Source organism: Terrapene carolina, unplaced genomic scaffold (assembly GCF_002925995.2).
Source record: "Terrapene carolina triunguis isolate 2854851 unplaced genomic scaffold, T_m_triunguis-2.0 Scaffold96, whole genome shotgun sequence".
Lineage (NCBI taxonomy): Eukaryota > Metazoa > Chordata > Testudines > Emydidae > Terrapene > Terrapene triunguis.
In genome coordinates this window covers 43,743,953-43,760,066 of record NW_020664447.1, presented here as the reverse complement: position 1 = coordinate 43,760,066, position 16,114 = coordinate 43,743,953, and the positions used below count along the sequence as shown (strand labels likewise).

Below are 16,114 nucleotides of genomic sequence, written 5' to 3'. Positions count from 1 at the left end.
AGTCGCTGCACCAGGAGCTATCCACAGCCTCAAGGAATTAGACAAGGCTTTCTGAAATAGACACTGAATCCCCTCTTACCCTTCAAAGACTGAACTACTGCTACACTGTCCTTGCTCCTGGCAGGGTGAGGAAGCATCAGGATGAGCACCCTGCATCATTTCAGACTGAACCCACAAAGCACGTTGCAGAACGTGTAGAAACACTCACCTCTGCAGAACCCTGTTTCAGCGTCACTAATCTCTTGTCCTGGGTATTAAAGAACTTAATGGGGTTGGAGAGAGCAACAGTCAGATCTGGAAACAAAGAGCAGGTCCAGATTGTCAGTGGACTCGTCAGATTTCCCCTTTCCCTGCCACTCAGATTTTATTTCTGGGAATAGCCATTCTCCACACTAACTGCCTGAGGGATGTACTGCAGACTGAAGAAATCCCTCGCTCTCTTTCCTAGTACTAGAATGTGTTTCCATTCTCCCTGCCCTCAGCCCTCTCTCGGACGGGTTCTCTCCCACCCCGCTGTCTTTTTATCTCAACCTCATCCTGGGGAGAGCACTCCCTACAAGTTACAGGGAGGCACTGCCATTCTGCCTACTCTGTTCCTGGGAATGCTGTTTTCCCACTTGTCTCTCACTGAACCTCAGCCCTAACTAGAGCTGTGCAAAATGTTGGCAATGAGGTGGAAAACCATGTGAAGCTCCCAAATATGACGCTCAGACTAAGGCTGGTAAAAGGACCAATAAAAGCGCCCTGACTGGGGTGGGGGGCTGGACTCAATGACCTTTCGAGGTCCCTTCCAGTTCTATGAGATAGGTATATCTCCATATATTATTACCTGCCCAAGTGTCAGGGACATAGTCCTTCATCTCCAGGTACACAAAGAGGGAGGGCATAGTGAGTGGCATGTTACTCTCACTGCGAAGGCAAACGTGGTGATAGCCTGATAATAGAAAATAGGAGAGAATGAGTGAGGGCATTCCCTCCCCCTCCCCATGTCCCAACAGGAAACACAGCAGTCTGTGAGTGACTTGGAGGAGAAATATTCGGGCATTATGGGTTACACAAAGGTTCCACTGCAATGAGTTTGGAGGGTCTCTGCTGCTTGAATCCCTCAAACACAACACAAAGGAATGCAACAATGACTGATCTCCTGTGCTCAAGAGAGGACAGCACAACATCTCCCTTCATCCCCAGAGAGAGCACCACTGCACTTTGGACCACGGTTTCTAGCACTGCTACTTGCATCAACTCCATCAGCGCATGGGGTCACCTCCTTAACACCAACCCCTAGCATAGCTCAGCTTAATATTGTACTGCACAGGACAGCAAAGGACAGTGATGAAGGACACAGAAGGAGTTTCCACAGAAAGGCCTGACTTTACCTGAATGCACAGCAATAATGGGAATGATGCGTTGACCAATGAACTTTCCTCCTTCCTCCAAAGCCACAATTCTGAGAGAAGCCAACTCTGGCATCAGAATCTGGGGAGAAAAACGTAAGAGCTCAAGCCCCAGGTGCCTTACTATGACTCCTAACAGAGTATTGGTGTCACTAAGTAAAAATGTAAACACAAGAAGGAAATCACCCCCCCCCATCCCCCACTGCCCAATAAGAGCTGCTTTGTGACCCCATGGTTTACAAGAATGAGCTCCAGGTTGGGAATCAGGCATTTCTGAGGTCTAACCCTGGCTTTGGGCTAGTCACTGCACATGTCCGTGTCTCAGAACCATCCTCTAAAATGGAGATGATACCCACCTTGCCTCATGAGCTGGTGAAAGCTTCCCCTGCTTTCCCAAGGGTGTTTTGAAGGTGAACATGTAAAGCAGTATGTAAGTACTAAGCATTATTATTACCTTGCTGGTACCCCCCCTAACCCCACAGCTGGAATAGTAGCAACAAGCAAATCGGTTCTTCCAGGGAAAGTTGCATGGATCCTATGATCTGACTCACATGAGACTCTCTCACTATTCTACCATTGTCCCTAAAACAGTGCCTCTTATTCTGTGATACAACAACATGGGTGTATTTACTCTCATCTTTTCTGCTTCCTCATGGCTGGAGATTCCCAAGGCTCATTTGATTAGCAAATTCAGTTTGAAATGCTCAGAGAGGAGTGTTTTGGCCTCTGGGATGTCCAGAAAGGGTTCCCAATGATCCTTCATCAATAGAGGGACTTGTGGTTGTTCGAATCTCTGGCCCATGGAATCTCCACAAAGATCTTTATGGATCTAAGAAGGAGTTTTTCATGTGGCCCTGGAATCCCCAAAGAAAAAACTCATGGTCACTGGTCTCTTTAGGGGGCCTTTATCTGAGTTACCATGAAGTGTTGTTACCTTTTCAAAAACAAAAGCCTCCTCCTTCCATACAGGGTTGAGGGAATTGGCACTTGATGTCAGCTTGGTTCTGTATTTACGTTTTGGGTCCCCTGGCAAACCAAACAGTTCCACTTCTACATATGTCTTCACGCTGCGCTCTGAGAGGAACTGGCCAGAAAGGATCTAAGAACAAATAGAAATAAAACTAGCAATGGCTAGTAAAACCCTCTCCAGCCTTAGAATTAGGGTTAGGGCCACTTCTTCTGTTGCCTGTCTCCTCTTTTTTCTTGGTCACTGCTGTCCTCCAGCCCATTCATTCCCTATAACATGCCTGTCTAATTCCTCTTTCCCTTCCCCGGTGCTCCTTGCTTTAGTGCTCCCCCCGTCATCTTCCGTCCCCATCACCAGAGCCCGGGATTATTCCATGTGGCAGATGCTAATTTTCTATTTTCATGTGATTATGATTAATTTTAAACACTGAAAGGACTGGGAGTTGCCATAGTAACACTCTCCGGCAGGAAGTTACAGGTTCATTTGCCATTAAGAGCCCTCCTGGGTGGTAAATAGAGGAGCTATAGGTGCCAGTTATCTCCCTGCTGCGAGAGTGCAGCTCTGTCAGGAGAGAAACAGCTCAGGGGCTTGTACTTGCCGTTATTGACAGGATGCTTGCTACCACCACGTCAATACGGTCCACAGAGTAAGGGTCGAACTGCTTGTCTGGACGCCGCATGAATTCGTGTTTGAGAAGGTAGCCGCTCTGGCCGTTGAACTCAAAGAGGGCCATATTCTGTTGCATGGGGACATCTGAGGGAGAGAGACAACGGAACACAGAGACAGGAATTTTTGTGGGAGTGCAGCAGTAAGGTCTGTATGTATCAAGGAGCTGTAGAGACTGAACTTCTGTAGCCTGCACCTCACACCCCCTCCTGCACCCCAAACCCCTCCTACACCCCAACCCCCCCAGCCTGGAGCCCCTTCCTGCACCACAAACTCCCTCCCAGACCCCTCACCCTTTCCTGCACCCCAACCTCCTGCCCCACGCTCAGCCAATGCACACACTGCAGTTGAGAATGTTACACTGATTTGTGACAATCCCTGAAGGGTTTTTGGGTCTATAAACCACAAATGACACTAATAATAAGTAAAATTAATGAAATGTCCAGTGTATTCTATGAGGTTAGGTGCAGTGTGACCATATGACCCCTGCACCCAAACTCCCTCCCAGAGCTTGGACTTCTCACTCCTGCACCCCAACCCACTGCCCCAGGCTCAGCCCAGAGCCCCTTCCCACATTCCGAACCCCTCGGCCCCAGCCCAGAGCCTGCACCCCTTCCCGCACCCCAGCCCCCTGCTCCAGCCCGGTGTCAGTGAGGGAGAGCAAGTGACGGCGGGAGGGGGAATGGAGTGAGTGGGGCGGGGCCTCAGGGAAGGGGCAGGGTAGATCTTGGGTTGATCTTAAACTCAAAAACTGATCTTGTGCGTAAAAAGGTAGGAGACCACTGCTCTAGCCCTTCTCAATCTGTCTGCTCCGCTATTAATGTTTGCCCTCTCCTCCTTCCTTTGCCATTCACTCACTCTTTCTACGCCCCATATACCATACAATCCCCTCTCCACCAGTCTCTCCGACTTTCACTTTTCCTTCCCCTCTCTCCCACTTTCCCTCTCCCCAGCCCACCTATCGATTCCAAGGCCAGAAAGGACCATTGTGATCATCTAGTCCGACCTCCTGTACAACACTGGCCAGAGCACATCTTTGAGAAAAACACCTAATCATGATGTAAATTTGCCAGTGACGGAGAATCCACCTGAACCCTTGGTAAACTGTTCCAAGGGTTAATTATCCTCATTGTTCTAAATCTGCACTTTATTTCCAGTCTGAATTTCTCTAACTGCAACTTCCAGCCTCTAGCTCTTCTACACTCTCACGCACATGTGTGAGAGACAGAGGCCCTTCCTCCCCACCTTCTCACCTTGGGCATGCAGTACCTGAAGTGGACATGGGAAGGGGGAGCCCTGGAGCCCCTCGTGCCCACCTCAGATCAACAACACTGGAAACAGCAGTGGGGAGGGAAAGTGCTAGAGTGCGGTGGAGGGAAGCTCCTCTGCCTAGTTGTGCATGCTGTCTACAACAGCATCTGTGGCTTAGGTGTAGCTGTGCATCCCAACAGCCTGTGTTAACCACTACACTCCCCACACCATCTGAAGAATGAAATTAGGCTGGCCTGAGATGATTTCTGCAGATGCTGGACTGCATGGATAGTATGTGGGAGGATGGAGTTCAAAGGTATTGTCATGCAGGGCTAACTCTGTCTGTGCTGCTGAAAAAGGCTCTGTCTGCAAGAGAGAGAGGCTCAGTTGGAGACCGAGAGATATCCATGGGTAGGTTGAATTTGACAAGACAAGGGCAAAGCAAACAGCACACATGTTCAGAGGCACCTGGTAATACCGGGAAATCCCAGTGAGGGAAAGAGGGGAAATAAGAGTGGGTGTGAACACAACCCCACCTATTGAGAAGCATGGGACAGCTTGCAACTCACCCATTGTCTGGAAGTTTAAGGCCACCATTTGACAGCCGACGTTCCAGAACATCTGAGGCATGTAGTTGGATGAGTCCATCCGGGTGCCCTTGGGGTAAATCCGGCTCATCTGTCGCTTGTTATATCTGCAGTTACTCCATAGGAAACGGGTCTGGAGTGGCCTATTGCTGCACATGTGCCCTGGGACTAGCTCCCAGTTCCAGATTAGATGAGCTTCTTTAGGTCTGAAATGGCTGCATCCCTTGGTAACATCCCATGTTATAAACGCCAGAGGCTTTAAGACATGGTATCAAAGCGAGAACCCTTTCCTGCATCCCTATATAACATGATGTTCTCTATGCTTACCAACAAGCATTTGGTAGTCCTGACTGCACCTGCTAGAGGGCAGCAGGCATCCTATCGGGAAGCCCTGTGACCAGTATGACCTACATGTGTCCCAGATAATAGTACCATGTCTGAGTTCTCTGTGTACTTGGTACTTTTCATGAATTGTGAGTAGGAGCTAATAAGGTTCTGAGCACCCAAAGCAAATTGTGCTGTCTTTACCTTATCCCAGGAGCCTGCAAGCACTCATGGGACTGTGCATTGTCATACAGAATGATACCAGAATGATACTATATGACAGGGAGTAATGCTTTCATATTCTGCTTAAAATGCATCACTCAGGTACACAGGACAATGCTGCCTCAGAGCTCATCTAGCAAAAAGGATACTCTACAAACTGCACAGCGGATTTGGTCAGTAGATCATAAGCCTTCATTTCGGTGAAGGAGGAGATGACATAACTTCGGTTCTGCTCTGGGAGTATGGAAGAGGGAAATGTTTAAAAGACAGGCACTCCCAGCACCCCATCTCATACTCTGGCAAGTGCCGCAATCAAAGCATGACACATTCATGCTGGGCCTCAGACCAAGAAACACCCAGCCTGTCTCTTTCCCCATGGACCCCATGATCAGATCAAGACACCTCCATCCTTGCTTGGCCCTCTGAAATGGGATTGGAGGAGTACTCATAAAGGTTTATTTGAGCTGTTGGGATTTGGGTTGGGTTTATCTGGGACAGGCAAATGAACACATCCAGAGGATCAGCTTGCAAAGAGTTGGGGAGGGTGTTAAGAAGTTCACCTTTTCTTTTATAGAAAACATAGCAACAGTTACAGCCCTTAATTTTGTTTCCAAACCACACATTATAATCTCACAGACAGAGGGGGGCTCACATGGCAAAGATGTGTGCAACATAAATTGTTTCTTTGGTGTCAGTGCAGGAGTTCTCTTGTTTCCCCTTAGCTTGAGTTGTAGGTTCAAGTGAACCCAAACACTGACAGCAAAGCTCAATGAAAAGCTCTGCATTTTACCAGGTTTTTCACTGACACCATGAATCAACCCAGTTCACTCAAAACTGGCCCCAGGTTTGAGAATCTGAAGAACTTGGTGTGTTTGATGAAAGCAGGTGCATTTCACATGGTTACAGGTGTACAGCTTTCTCCATCACCCAGCAGGGGGAATCCCCACTGAAGAGAAAGACCAGTCAAATATACTGATACAGACTGGGCTAAATTCTGCTCTCATTCACACCAGTGTAAGACATGAATGACTCTATGGATTGCAGTGGTGGTGGTGTTGATTTTCGCTAGTGTAACTGAGAGCAGAATTTGACCCATTGACTACAAAGGGATGTGTGAGCTGCACATGTCCATGTTTGCTACTGTAAGAGAGAGCAAGGAGGGTAAAAGAAGATGGCATGGGGCAACAGAGTATCTGCAAATACAGCTGCAGTCAAAATAGCTGGAAATTGTCAATATGTGAAAGTTCATACTAGCTGTTTCAATTAAAACATTTAGAATAGTGAAAAGACAAGAATCCTTCTTACCTGTTGAGGTATCAAAGGAGTCAAATTTGATGGGCTGGATGTAATTAACCAGGCTGGACATTTCCTCGTAAGCTGTCACTTCCAAGCCAGCAGTGCCCTATGCAAAACGAGAATAGACAGATGAAGAGACATCTCCCAGAAAAACAACACACTCACAGTTGGGTCTCTAAGGTTATGGCTACACTAGATCTGGAAGCAAGCGTCCCAGTCCGGGTCTAGACTTGTGCTAGCAGAGCTCACACAAGTATGCTAAGAATAGCTGTGTAGATGTTGCTTTGAGGTTGTGGCTTGGGGTAGAGCTTGGGCTCTCAAGCCTGTGGGGGACAGAGGAGAGGGGGCTTTAGATTAAATAGTATGATGGGACCCCACAACAAGCTGTGATAGGGTCACTGTCCAGAAGAAGCAAATGGACCAAGAGAGGAAAGGTCAGTGGCACTACCTCATCTGACTGCATCTTTTTAATCTGTTCTTCATCCAAGTTTCCAGATTCCTCCTCCTCTTCCTCTGGGTCCTCTTCGGTCACATCACCTGCCCAGATTAAGCATACACAGAGTTCACCAGCAGCACATTTAGACAGGATAGCATGAAGGATTGCCGACATGTCCTCTAATGCTGCCTCCACTAGCAAGGGAAACATGCCACTTTTCTGAACTGAAATTCCTCCCAGTGTAAACGTGGAAACACGAAAGGGGTACAAAATTGCTCTAATGGCTGCATCCAAATATGGAGAGGCACTGCTCTGGGCTGGTGCACTCAAGTAATTCAGTTCTTCCTCTTGCCGGTCTCCTTAGCCCCAAATAACAGTAACAGGATCTAAGTTGGCTGTATCCCCAGAGCCTCCAGCCTCCCTTCATAGGCTTCTCCCATGAGAAGTGGGCTGTAGTCCCACTTCCCCCACCAAGGGTCAGACCTAATGGGACAAATCTGGGAGTGGATTTACTTTAGATCCTGATTCCTGGCTATTCTACAGAGGAGCTGTTCCTGCATTCTGTGCGCCTTCTGTAACAGGGGCATGGAGACTCCATGGGCTGAAATCTCACTTGTTCTGTCTTGGGGTCTCCAAATGTAAGATGCAAAAGAGATAAAAGATCTGGGGGAGCTGTAGGTTGTACAGGCCTTCAAAACATTTATGGTTAGGAAATATGTCATGGTGTATTTGCTGGATGCCATAGAGCTAGTCAATGACAACGCAGGACAGGAATCAAGGGCAATATAGCCTATCCATGCACACATCAGATCAACAGCCAGTATATGCAGCAGTGCATCTCAGGAGAAGCAGAATGGTTGGCAGATAACCAGGCAATGTATTGGTAACATGATATTTTAAGGCTCTGGTATCACTATTAGTGCTATATGGTGTCTGAAAACATAATTGTATTCTGAGGAGCTGATCCCCCTCATGCTCCACTCTGAAGTGCCTGAACTTATGTATATTAGATCTCTTGAAATAACACTGGGCCGGTTTGGACTTTCTCCAAAGGGCCAGGCCACCCCATCTGAGTGGAATGAGTCCCCTCCCCCACTTCGTATTGTACCAGTATCAATACCATCCACAGTGACAGGCTGGTCAGTAGCTTCATTCCTCTCTTTCTTCAGAGAGTCCCGCCTATCTTCAGATGCAGATTGGTTCTTTTTGTTCTTAATCAGGATTTTCCCTAAGAGATCCTGAGGGCTTGGCAAGGGAACGCCCGGCTTCAGCTGTAACAGAGAAAAGTCCTTATTGAATTTCCCCTACAAAGAGATAGAGCTCATAAACTCAGCTGTCCATCTGTATCTGTGAACATCTCCATCCACCTGCCTGTCTCCACACTGCACCATCTGCATCCTTCAACATCTCCATCCACCCGTCTGTACCTGTATCCACCTGTCTGCTTACAGTGCCATCCACATCTTGTATCCTGGCCATCTGGCTGCCAATTTTTCACTGGCATCTACACTATTTTTATACCTTTCTCTATCTACAGCCCACACTTTTTAGATCTTTGTGCCTTGCTCTGTTTCCAGCCACACATCTGCCTACATCCAGCACCATTTAAAGAACCACCCAAATATCCTTCTGTATCCATCCAACTAACAGATGGTTTCCAGGTGCTCTACCTTGTCTGCCTACCATGATTCTTCCCAAGAGGCACTGCATGCTTGCGTGATTCTATTGCTGTAGACCTTGTCCACCCTCCAACACCCCACATGCCATCCTTCATTGTGCCTTGCTGTACTGTGGACTGTAAGCACTTTGGGACACGGATGTTGTCTTTTTATTTTTCTACAAAGCACCATGTATATTTATGGCAGAGCAGTAGTAATGTGCATGGGGTTTACAAAAAGGTAATATGCATTTGTACATGCAAACTGGGGAGCTGCATGTGCAATCAATTATCTGGACATGCACTCCACTGTTCTGTGCATGCAGCTGCATATGTTACTTTCCTGACTATGCCTGTACATATGTATTTCACATGCACAACTCAGATGGGGTCTGATTCTAAAGTTGAAGGAGTCACATAGGTGTAACTTAGAGCAGAAGCAGGCCTCTAGTTTCAAAAAATCTGGCCCTGAAGCTGAAAAGTTCACCCTTCATTCTCCAAGTTGCTCAGCACCCAGCCTCATTTCCAGCTGTCTCCTCTCACTGCCTCTGTCTCTAGGCTCACTGACTTTAATGCCTTTATAAGCCTCCTCCCACTTGCCACAAAGGATCCCCCAAATTACCATACAGGTGGCAGAGCCAGACTGCACCAGGGAGTGATCCATGTGTGTATGATGCCCTCTCCCCAATAAAAGTTCTCCCGCATCTTCCACTTACTGGATATTTTTCTAGTGGCTCTGTCAGCAGCATGTCCCCAAATATGGTCCTGCAGTACTCAGCCATCTTAGCCTGCTGCTTGGGCCTAAAGAATAATGCAATAAAACAAGAGTGAGACACGAACCTATTGAGTCTGGAAAAGAGCATGAGCAACCCTCCTCCACCATGCACCGTGCCCTACCACCCCACCCAAAGGGTTAACCCTAACTTCCCCTCATCCTGATCTCTCACACGGGCTCTCTGAACCCTTCTCCAGGACTAACAGCATCTGCTCTGCTCCATCACCTCCCCAACATTAGGCGTTTTGGGGGAGGTTGAATGGGAGTGGCAGGATGGGATTCACTGGTTTAATTCTCTCATCTTTTGGCATCAACCACCTCTGATCCCTCCAACAAAAACTCCTAACACTGCAACTCCAATGCTTCACCTTTCTACCCCGAGCCTCAGACACCCAGGAAATCACAACCATGTGCCAGGCAGCTGGAGAGGTTGTGCTTGCCTCTACCTCCCCTCTCAGACAGCAAAAAGTTAATTCTCTCACGTGAGTTCCCCCGATGTGAGCCCACCAGCAACCACTGGATACTCACGAGTCAACGTGGTTCTCAAAGGACAGGATAACTGGGTAGATAGAGGTTTTGAAAGCACTTTCTGCAATGGCCTCAATGACATCCTAAACAAGAAGAGACAGACAGAGCATTATTATAGTGTCCTGAGACAAGTAGCCACCCAGCTTTCACATCTCTGAGTTGATCTCTTCCAGCGACTCTCCCAGGCATGACTAAACTTCCTTTTCACACACTCCTCTCATCTGGTCTCTCAGCATGTGAGGTACAACCTGGATTCCCTTCGGTTCTTTTATACTCAATACTTCACATTCAGAGGTGATGCGGAAGGCATAGGAGGGCCAGTGTATATCTTGTTACATGGGTGCGATTCAACGTAAATGTGTCTAAAGAGAGACTAAATTTGATTCACTGAGGGGGCCAGAAAAAAAGGTGTAAGTGATGCCTGATTAAACTCTCTCAAGATTTACTGCGACACACATACTTCCTCTGAATTTGTCCATTTGTCTGTCATTTTATTTGCCTGTAAAGTCCTTCTTGATCCTGACTGTCTAATAGCACAGCAAACGGAAATGCTCAGCAACCAGCAGTTACCAACATTCCAAATGCTGATGCCATGGAACTATTCTCAACAATATTGATTTATTTTTTAAAATAATATTTTCCCCAGGCCCCTATTAAACTGCAACGAACTTTTCTCTATTTTCTTTCCCATTGTTGCTAACTGGCAGGTTACAGGAGCATAGTTTTTCTCATTTGTAATTATCTGCCCCCGCTTACTCCTGCTCCATTCATTCAGTGATATCACACAATCCATTGTATACCGCATGATAGTACATGGACTGCAGAGTTCAATCCATTGGGCCAAATTCAGCTCTGGTGTAAGCCTGAGGAAGACAGTGGCATAATGCCAGGGATGAATATGGCCCAAGGACTTCAACCTATGCAACCCCGCCCCCAACCCCCAAACCCTGATTCAACAAGCAGTTTCTCTCTAAGGAAGGCGGCTTCAGTGCCACTTCAGGGGGCCACTTGAGCGGCATTTCAAAGGAAGCTGCTACAAGTTCAGAGGAGGAGAGGGTGCAAAAGATACTATTAGAAAGACGGGGGTCGGAGAAGGGAAGGAGCAGGAGATGGGGGTTCTGTGTATTATATAAACTAAAAACCGGGCTCATGCTGTGTTAACAGGCTATAATTCCATCCTGAGGTTCATTCACATGGTTTAGCAGAACCCCTCAGTGCAATTATAGCTTCCATAATACACCGTTGTGCTATCATTTGCCCTGTCTGTAGCGAACTGCTATGCAAAAGCAACCATGATACCAAAAGAGCTAGCCTGGGAAATTGCCAGCGTTGACTATTACAGGCAGGTCAAGGTACCTGAGCACTGAAGGAGAAAGGCTTTATTTTTTCATGTGTCTTGGTAATAATGAAGTGCAGGAATGGGGGGAGGGGGAGAACACAGACTAAGTACAAGAGAGCTGTTAACTGGCTTCTGTCTGGTGGGATCTGGGCTTTGCCTGAGTGGACTGAGGGGAAGTGAGTTAAATGCATGGTGCATTTTTACCGTGCATGGTTTTTGTAATTTATGTGGTTAAATGCACTAAAACAAAATCCTTCAGTGTGAATAGCAAGTTCACTAGGCAATGGAGCGTGACCCTGGGCTGGCTCTTTCCCTGTGGAGTCTCTGAGTGTAGAGTCAGGGAAGCTGTACAATCAACACCCCAGATGGCTGCTGCTCTGCTGGATGCGTATCGTGTACTCCCATGGCATGGTCGTGACAAAAGGAATTACCCCCATAGTGCCGATATTTAACATTACAAACTTGCTGTAGACATCAACCTGTAGAAGACAACAAGGCTCTCTCTTAACCCTTGTGGTCTTCTGAAAAAATGCCTGGTGCTTGTCATTTGTCTGAACTCACACAGCTATTCATTCACACACTCATCCATCCACCTACACAACCCTCCAACCACTAGGCACTCATCTATTCAACCATACATCTCTCCAGCTGCCCAACCACCTCTCTGATTCCCTATCTGACAATTCACAAGTATTTCACCTCGTTTATTCAGACCCATCCATACAACAGCCCCGCTACTCTCCCCCATCTATCTACTTTCCCCCAATTAACCTGCACATCGGGCCATCCTTGAATAGATGCTCATATATCCATACACCTGTGTCCCCCTGCCCATTCTTCATCCATTCACTCTCGGTACACAGAAATAAGTACAAAATCAGGACAAATAATCTGTGGAGACAATCCCTCACCTTGAAGAGAATCTCAGTTGTCATGGTGAATCCATGGGTGATGATGGGCTCCTCATCTGGGGGACGACCCTTCCAGCAGTCCAGCTCCACACAACGGCAGCCAGACAGCAGGCTCTGACGATACATTTCAGGAGATGAGATGCCAGAAAACTGGCCAGCTGGAGAGGGGCAGGAGGAGAAGAAGAGACTCTGGTTTGCCATTTATTCATGTGAGTGCACTCTGCATGGAGAGCAGTAAGAGGGGGAAACAGCTCTGTGCACACCCAGGGCAAGCGGGCACTCCACACTGCAGAGAGATTTTAGGTAACTGTGCAGTGGAGCCCTACCTAACACTTCTTCCTCCCTCAAAGCATGGCCTATACTAATGTGTTTACCTTCTGCACATTGAGGGATGAGGTGTGATGGTATCCACCTACCACCATCCCTGGGGGAGACACCTGCCCAGTCAGTTGGGAGGGACACACAATTATCTGCTCTTGAATTCCTGAGGGATCTACATCTGCCCAGCTGTTGGGAAGGGGTGTGGATCTGCCTTCAAGTCTATGGGGTTATACACCTGCTTGACTCTTGGGGAGGAAACCTGCTTCTCACTGAAATCTTAGATCATATATACCTGCCCAATCACTTTGTAGGCTAATGCATCTACCCAGGGATAGACACATGTCCAGCCAGTGAAGAGTGGCACACATCTGCTCAGCCTAGGGACTCCTGAGAGACACACCTGGCCAGCCATTTAGGAAAGACAGGAACCAGCCCTCACATCCCAAGAATACCCGTGCCTGTCTATATAGTCAGATGATGAAGCTATAATCTTGCACTGCGATGGAGTTGGTGATGGGAAAAGACCCTGGCTATGAGCTTGAGGGCAAGGAGTTGCTCACCCTTCCTACACTGCAAATGTTATATATGCCCCATCACACCCCAGCTACAGGCCATCCCAAAAAAGAATCCATCAGACACAAGGAGACTGTGACTCATTGTCTTGAGCATTTAGGCTGATCTCCCTAGTCCTTTTGCCTTGCTTGGCATCACCCAAGCGTGACTTTTCGACAGAAGAGCAGAGTATGCTTTTTCTTTTCAAACCCTTTCCAATGGGTCAATTCCTTACAAACTGCCCGATTGCTGCCTAGCATACATGGGGCAAAACCCATCTCCAGTGTCGGTACACATGCTTGGTACAACACACCTGCTTTGAAGCTAGGGGAAGATCCCTGGAATTGGTGTTTCATCCAGTGGAGAGATACCTGTCAAGTAGGTGTTGTGTGATGAGTTGATGAAGTAATGTGAGAGTGGCTGGGTCATGTCCTGGTACAGCACCACTTTGTCCAGTGATACAATATTGTTTTCAGGGCCACAGAGGAACCAGACCATCCCCTCTGGAGACAACTGCCCTGCGGGGAAAACAAAGCTATTAACTGAAGTGAAACGAAGAGGCCTGGCTCCCTTGCAGGTGGGTAATGCTGAAACACAGGGGCCTGCAGGAGTTAGACTGGCTGCTCCAGACACTCTGGTAAGTATCAGTGCAATGTGCAGTGTGGGATGATTCCATAGCACTGGAGTGACAGAGAGGCAGTGTGCTGAACAAGACTCACCTCTCTGGATGTTAATCCCACTGGGTTCGTACTTCTCTATTAGGCCCTGCACCTGCTCTGGTTTGGCAGGAGGGAAAAGGATGTCATTGAGGCGGGAATCTCGCTGTTTCTTGTTGATAAACTTTGCCAAGTGCTCTTTGGTCATGTAGGGCTTGGCTTTCGAATGGCTAAGGGCAAAGAATCAGAGAGGAATGGAAGACGGAATGTATTTAAGTGTTACTGGAAAACCCCTTTTACAGCAGTGAGATGCAGGCTAACCCTTCCTGCAGCTAGCTGTGCATGCCCTTCTCTCTGGACTCCCACCATTTCCTAGAAGGCCTTCTTTTCTCTGAAGGCTCCAGCTCTCTCTCTCTACCTTGCAGCACCCTTCCCTCTTCTTTGTATTTTATTTCTGTATCTTATTTCTGCGTATTTAGTGCTGGTGAAAGGTTACACAGATTGGAGACCAAGGCCAAGGTTTTCAGAAGTGATCAGTGGTTTTTGGTGCCTCAAGTTTTGGGTGTCCAACTTGAGACACTATCAAGGGGCCTGGTTTTCAGAAGAGCTGAGCACTCACCTCTGAAAATCAAACCCATTTAAGCTGTCACCAGTTTGGCCACCTGCACACAGAGGGACCCAAAATCATTGGTCACTTCTGAAAATCGTGGTCTGAAGTTCTTTACCTGTCCACTGCACAGGTTCAAGCGCAGAAACTGGCAGTGCATGCTTCCCACCCATTTGATTCAGCCTTGACCTGTGACCACCTCTAGCAATGAAGAGGGTAGATCAGTCTCCATACTCTAGCCAGGCCTTGCCCTCTCTATTGAGGTTGGCAGTAAGCACATTAGGAGCAGGACTGAGACAGAAGTCACTTCATACACCCCAGTCATTTTGCTTCAGTTGTACCATATCTCCTTTATTGTCCCCTGTTTGCCTGTCTTTTCCCCTCATGAAACAAAGCCTGCCCCTGCAGCATGAGGAAGACTCACTGAGAGGTGAATATCTCATCGATCTCCGGACGGGGACACAGGTTCATCAGGAAGGTTTTATACACTTTCTCAGGGAAGTCCTCTGGATTGATCGCATCATTCTGAAACAGAAACCGCAGCTCACAAGTACTGCAAACCCATGTCTGCCTGCACTTCCTTATTAGAGCCAGTAGTCCATATTCCTATTGCCCTGCTCTGTAGTACCTGGAGTATCCCTGTTTGTGGTGGTGTGAATTAGCACACAGAGCATCAGATGATGCTTAGAGAAACAGGGCAAATAGTTTGTGATGCTTTGGGGGAAACTTTGGGGGAAGGTATTTCAATGGGGGTAGTTGAGAATTGTCCCTGGTGTCCCTGGGGAAGGTGCAGTTGTTGAGTGGATAAAGCAGTGGCCTGGGATTCAGAACATCTGGGGTATATTCTTGACTCCACTATTGACCTGCTGAGTGACCTTGGGCAAGTCACTGTGCCTCTTTTTCCCTTTTGTCTACCTTATCTATTGAGACTGTCAGCTCTTTGGGGCCCTAGGTGACACTGTAATAGAAATAATAATAATTGATGTCATCATGGCAGGGAGTGAGGTAAAGCTACAATGTGGTACAGATTATACAGTTTCACAGTAATTTAGAATGTTGGTCAGGAAGTCTACCTCTTTGGGGCTGTTTTAGGGATAGCATCATCATGGTCAAGAGGTCAGGGCCAGTGAAAGAATTGTCCTGGAGCTCTGGACACCTCTGAATATCCCAAGAAGTCACTCACCTTGCCCTTTGGAAGGTGACAAGCATGTAATGCAGCTTCTACCCTCTTCCTGTCTGCAGGAAACAGCTGAAAAATACTGAGAGAGAGAAGAGCAGTTAGGCCTGCAAAATGACAATTTGTGAAGAGCAGTGAGCGAGAACAGAGGTTGGGGCTGCTGGCAGGTGCAGTCAGAGTGTGGGATAAGATGGGGTGGGGTAGTGGGGAGCTACAATCAGAGAGAGGGACAAAAGGGTGCATGCAAAACTTGGTCACAGAGAGAAAGAGAACAGATACGTGGAGAGATGTTATGTACAAAATGCTTAAAAGTATTTAGGGGCCTAACTCCCATTGATATCAATACATAAATACCACTGCTGCTTCAATTCAGAGGTTTCCCCAACCAAGGGTAACTTTAGTTTCTGCTGGGGACCCTATAGGACAAGGAAGGGCAAACTACAGCCCG

At 47.6% G+C, this 16,114-nt stretch overlaps 1 protein-coding gene across 1 annotated transcript in view; it reads right to left on the bottom strand.

Moving 5' to 3' along the window:
- The window catches only part of PLCB2 (phospholipase C beta 2), a 38,957-nt gene that overhangs the window by 12,078 nt on the left and 10,765 nt on the right, over positions 1–16,114 (bottom strand). Inside the window, exons 4-20 of the mRNA XM_029911415.1 lie at positions 15,673–15,748; positions 14,914–15,014; positions 13,946–14,112; positions 13,598–13,744; positions 12,354–12,511; positions 10,104–10,186; positions 9,517–9,601; positions 8,264–8,414; positions 7,156–7,253; positions 6,717–6,813; positions 5,561–5,645; positions 4,848–4,972; positions 2,960–3,114; positions 2,329–2,493; positions 1,377–1,476; positions 830–934; positions 209–294 (exon numbers count right to left, since the gene is read on the bottom strand). Of these exons, the coding sequence (XP_029767275.1) occupies positions 209–294; positions 830–934; positions 1,377–1,476; positions 2,329–2,493; positions 2,960–3,114; positions 4,848–4,972; positions 5,561–5,645; positions 6,717–6,813; positions 7,156–7,253; positions 8,264–8,414; positions 9,517–9,601; positions 10,104–10,186; positions 12,354–12,511; positions 13,598–13,744; positions 13,946–14,112; positions 14,914–15,014; positions 15,673–15,748 (1,984 nt within the window). The remainder of the gene's footprint in view (positions 1–208; positions 295–829; positions 935–1,376; positions 1,477–2,328; positions 2,494–2,959; positions 3,115–4,847; positions 4,973–5,560; positions 5,646–6,716; positions 6,814–7,155; positions 7,254–8,263; positions 8,415–9,516; positions 9,602–10,103; positions 10,187–12,353; positions 12,512–13,597; positions 13,745–13,945; positions 14,113–14,913; positions 15,015–15,672; positions 15,749–16,114) is intronic.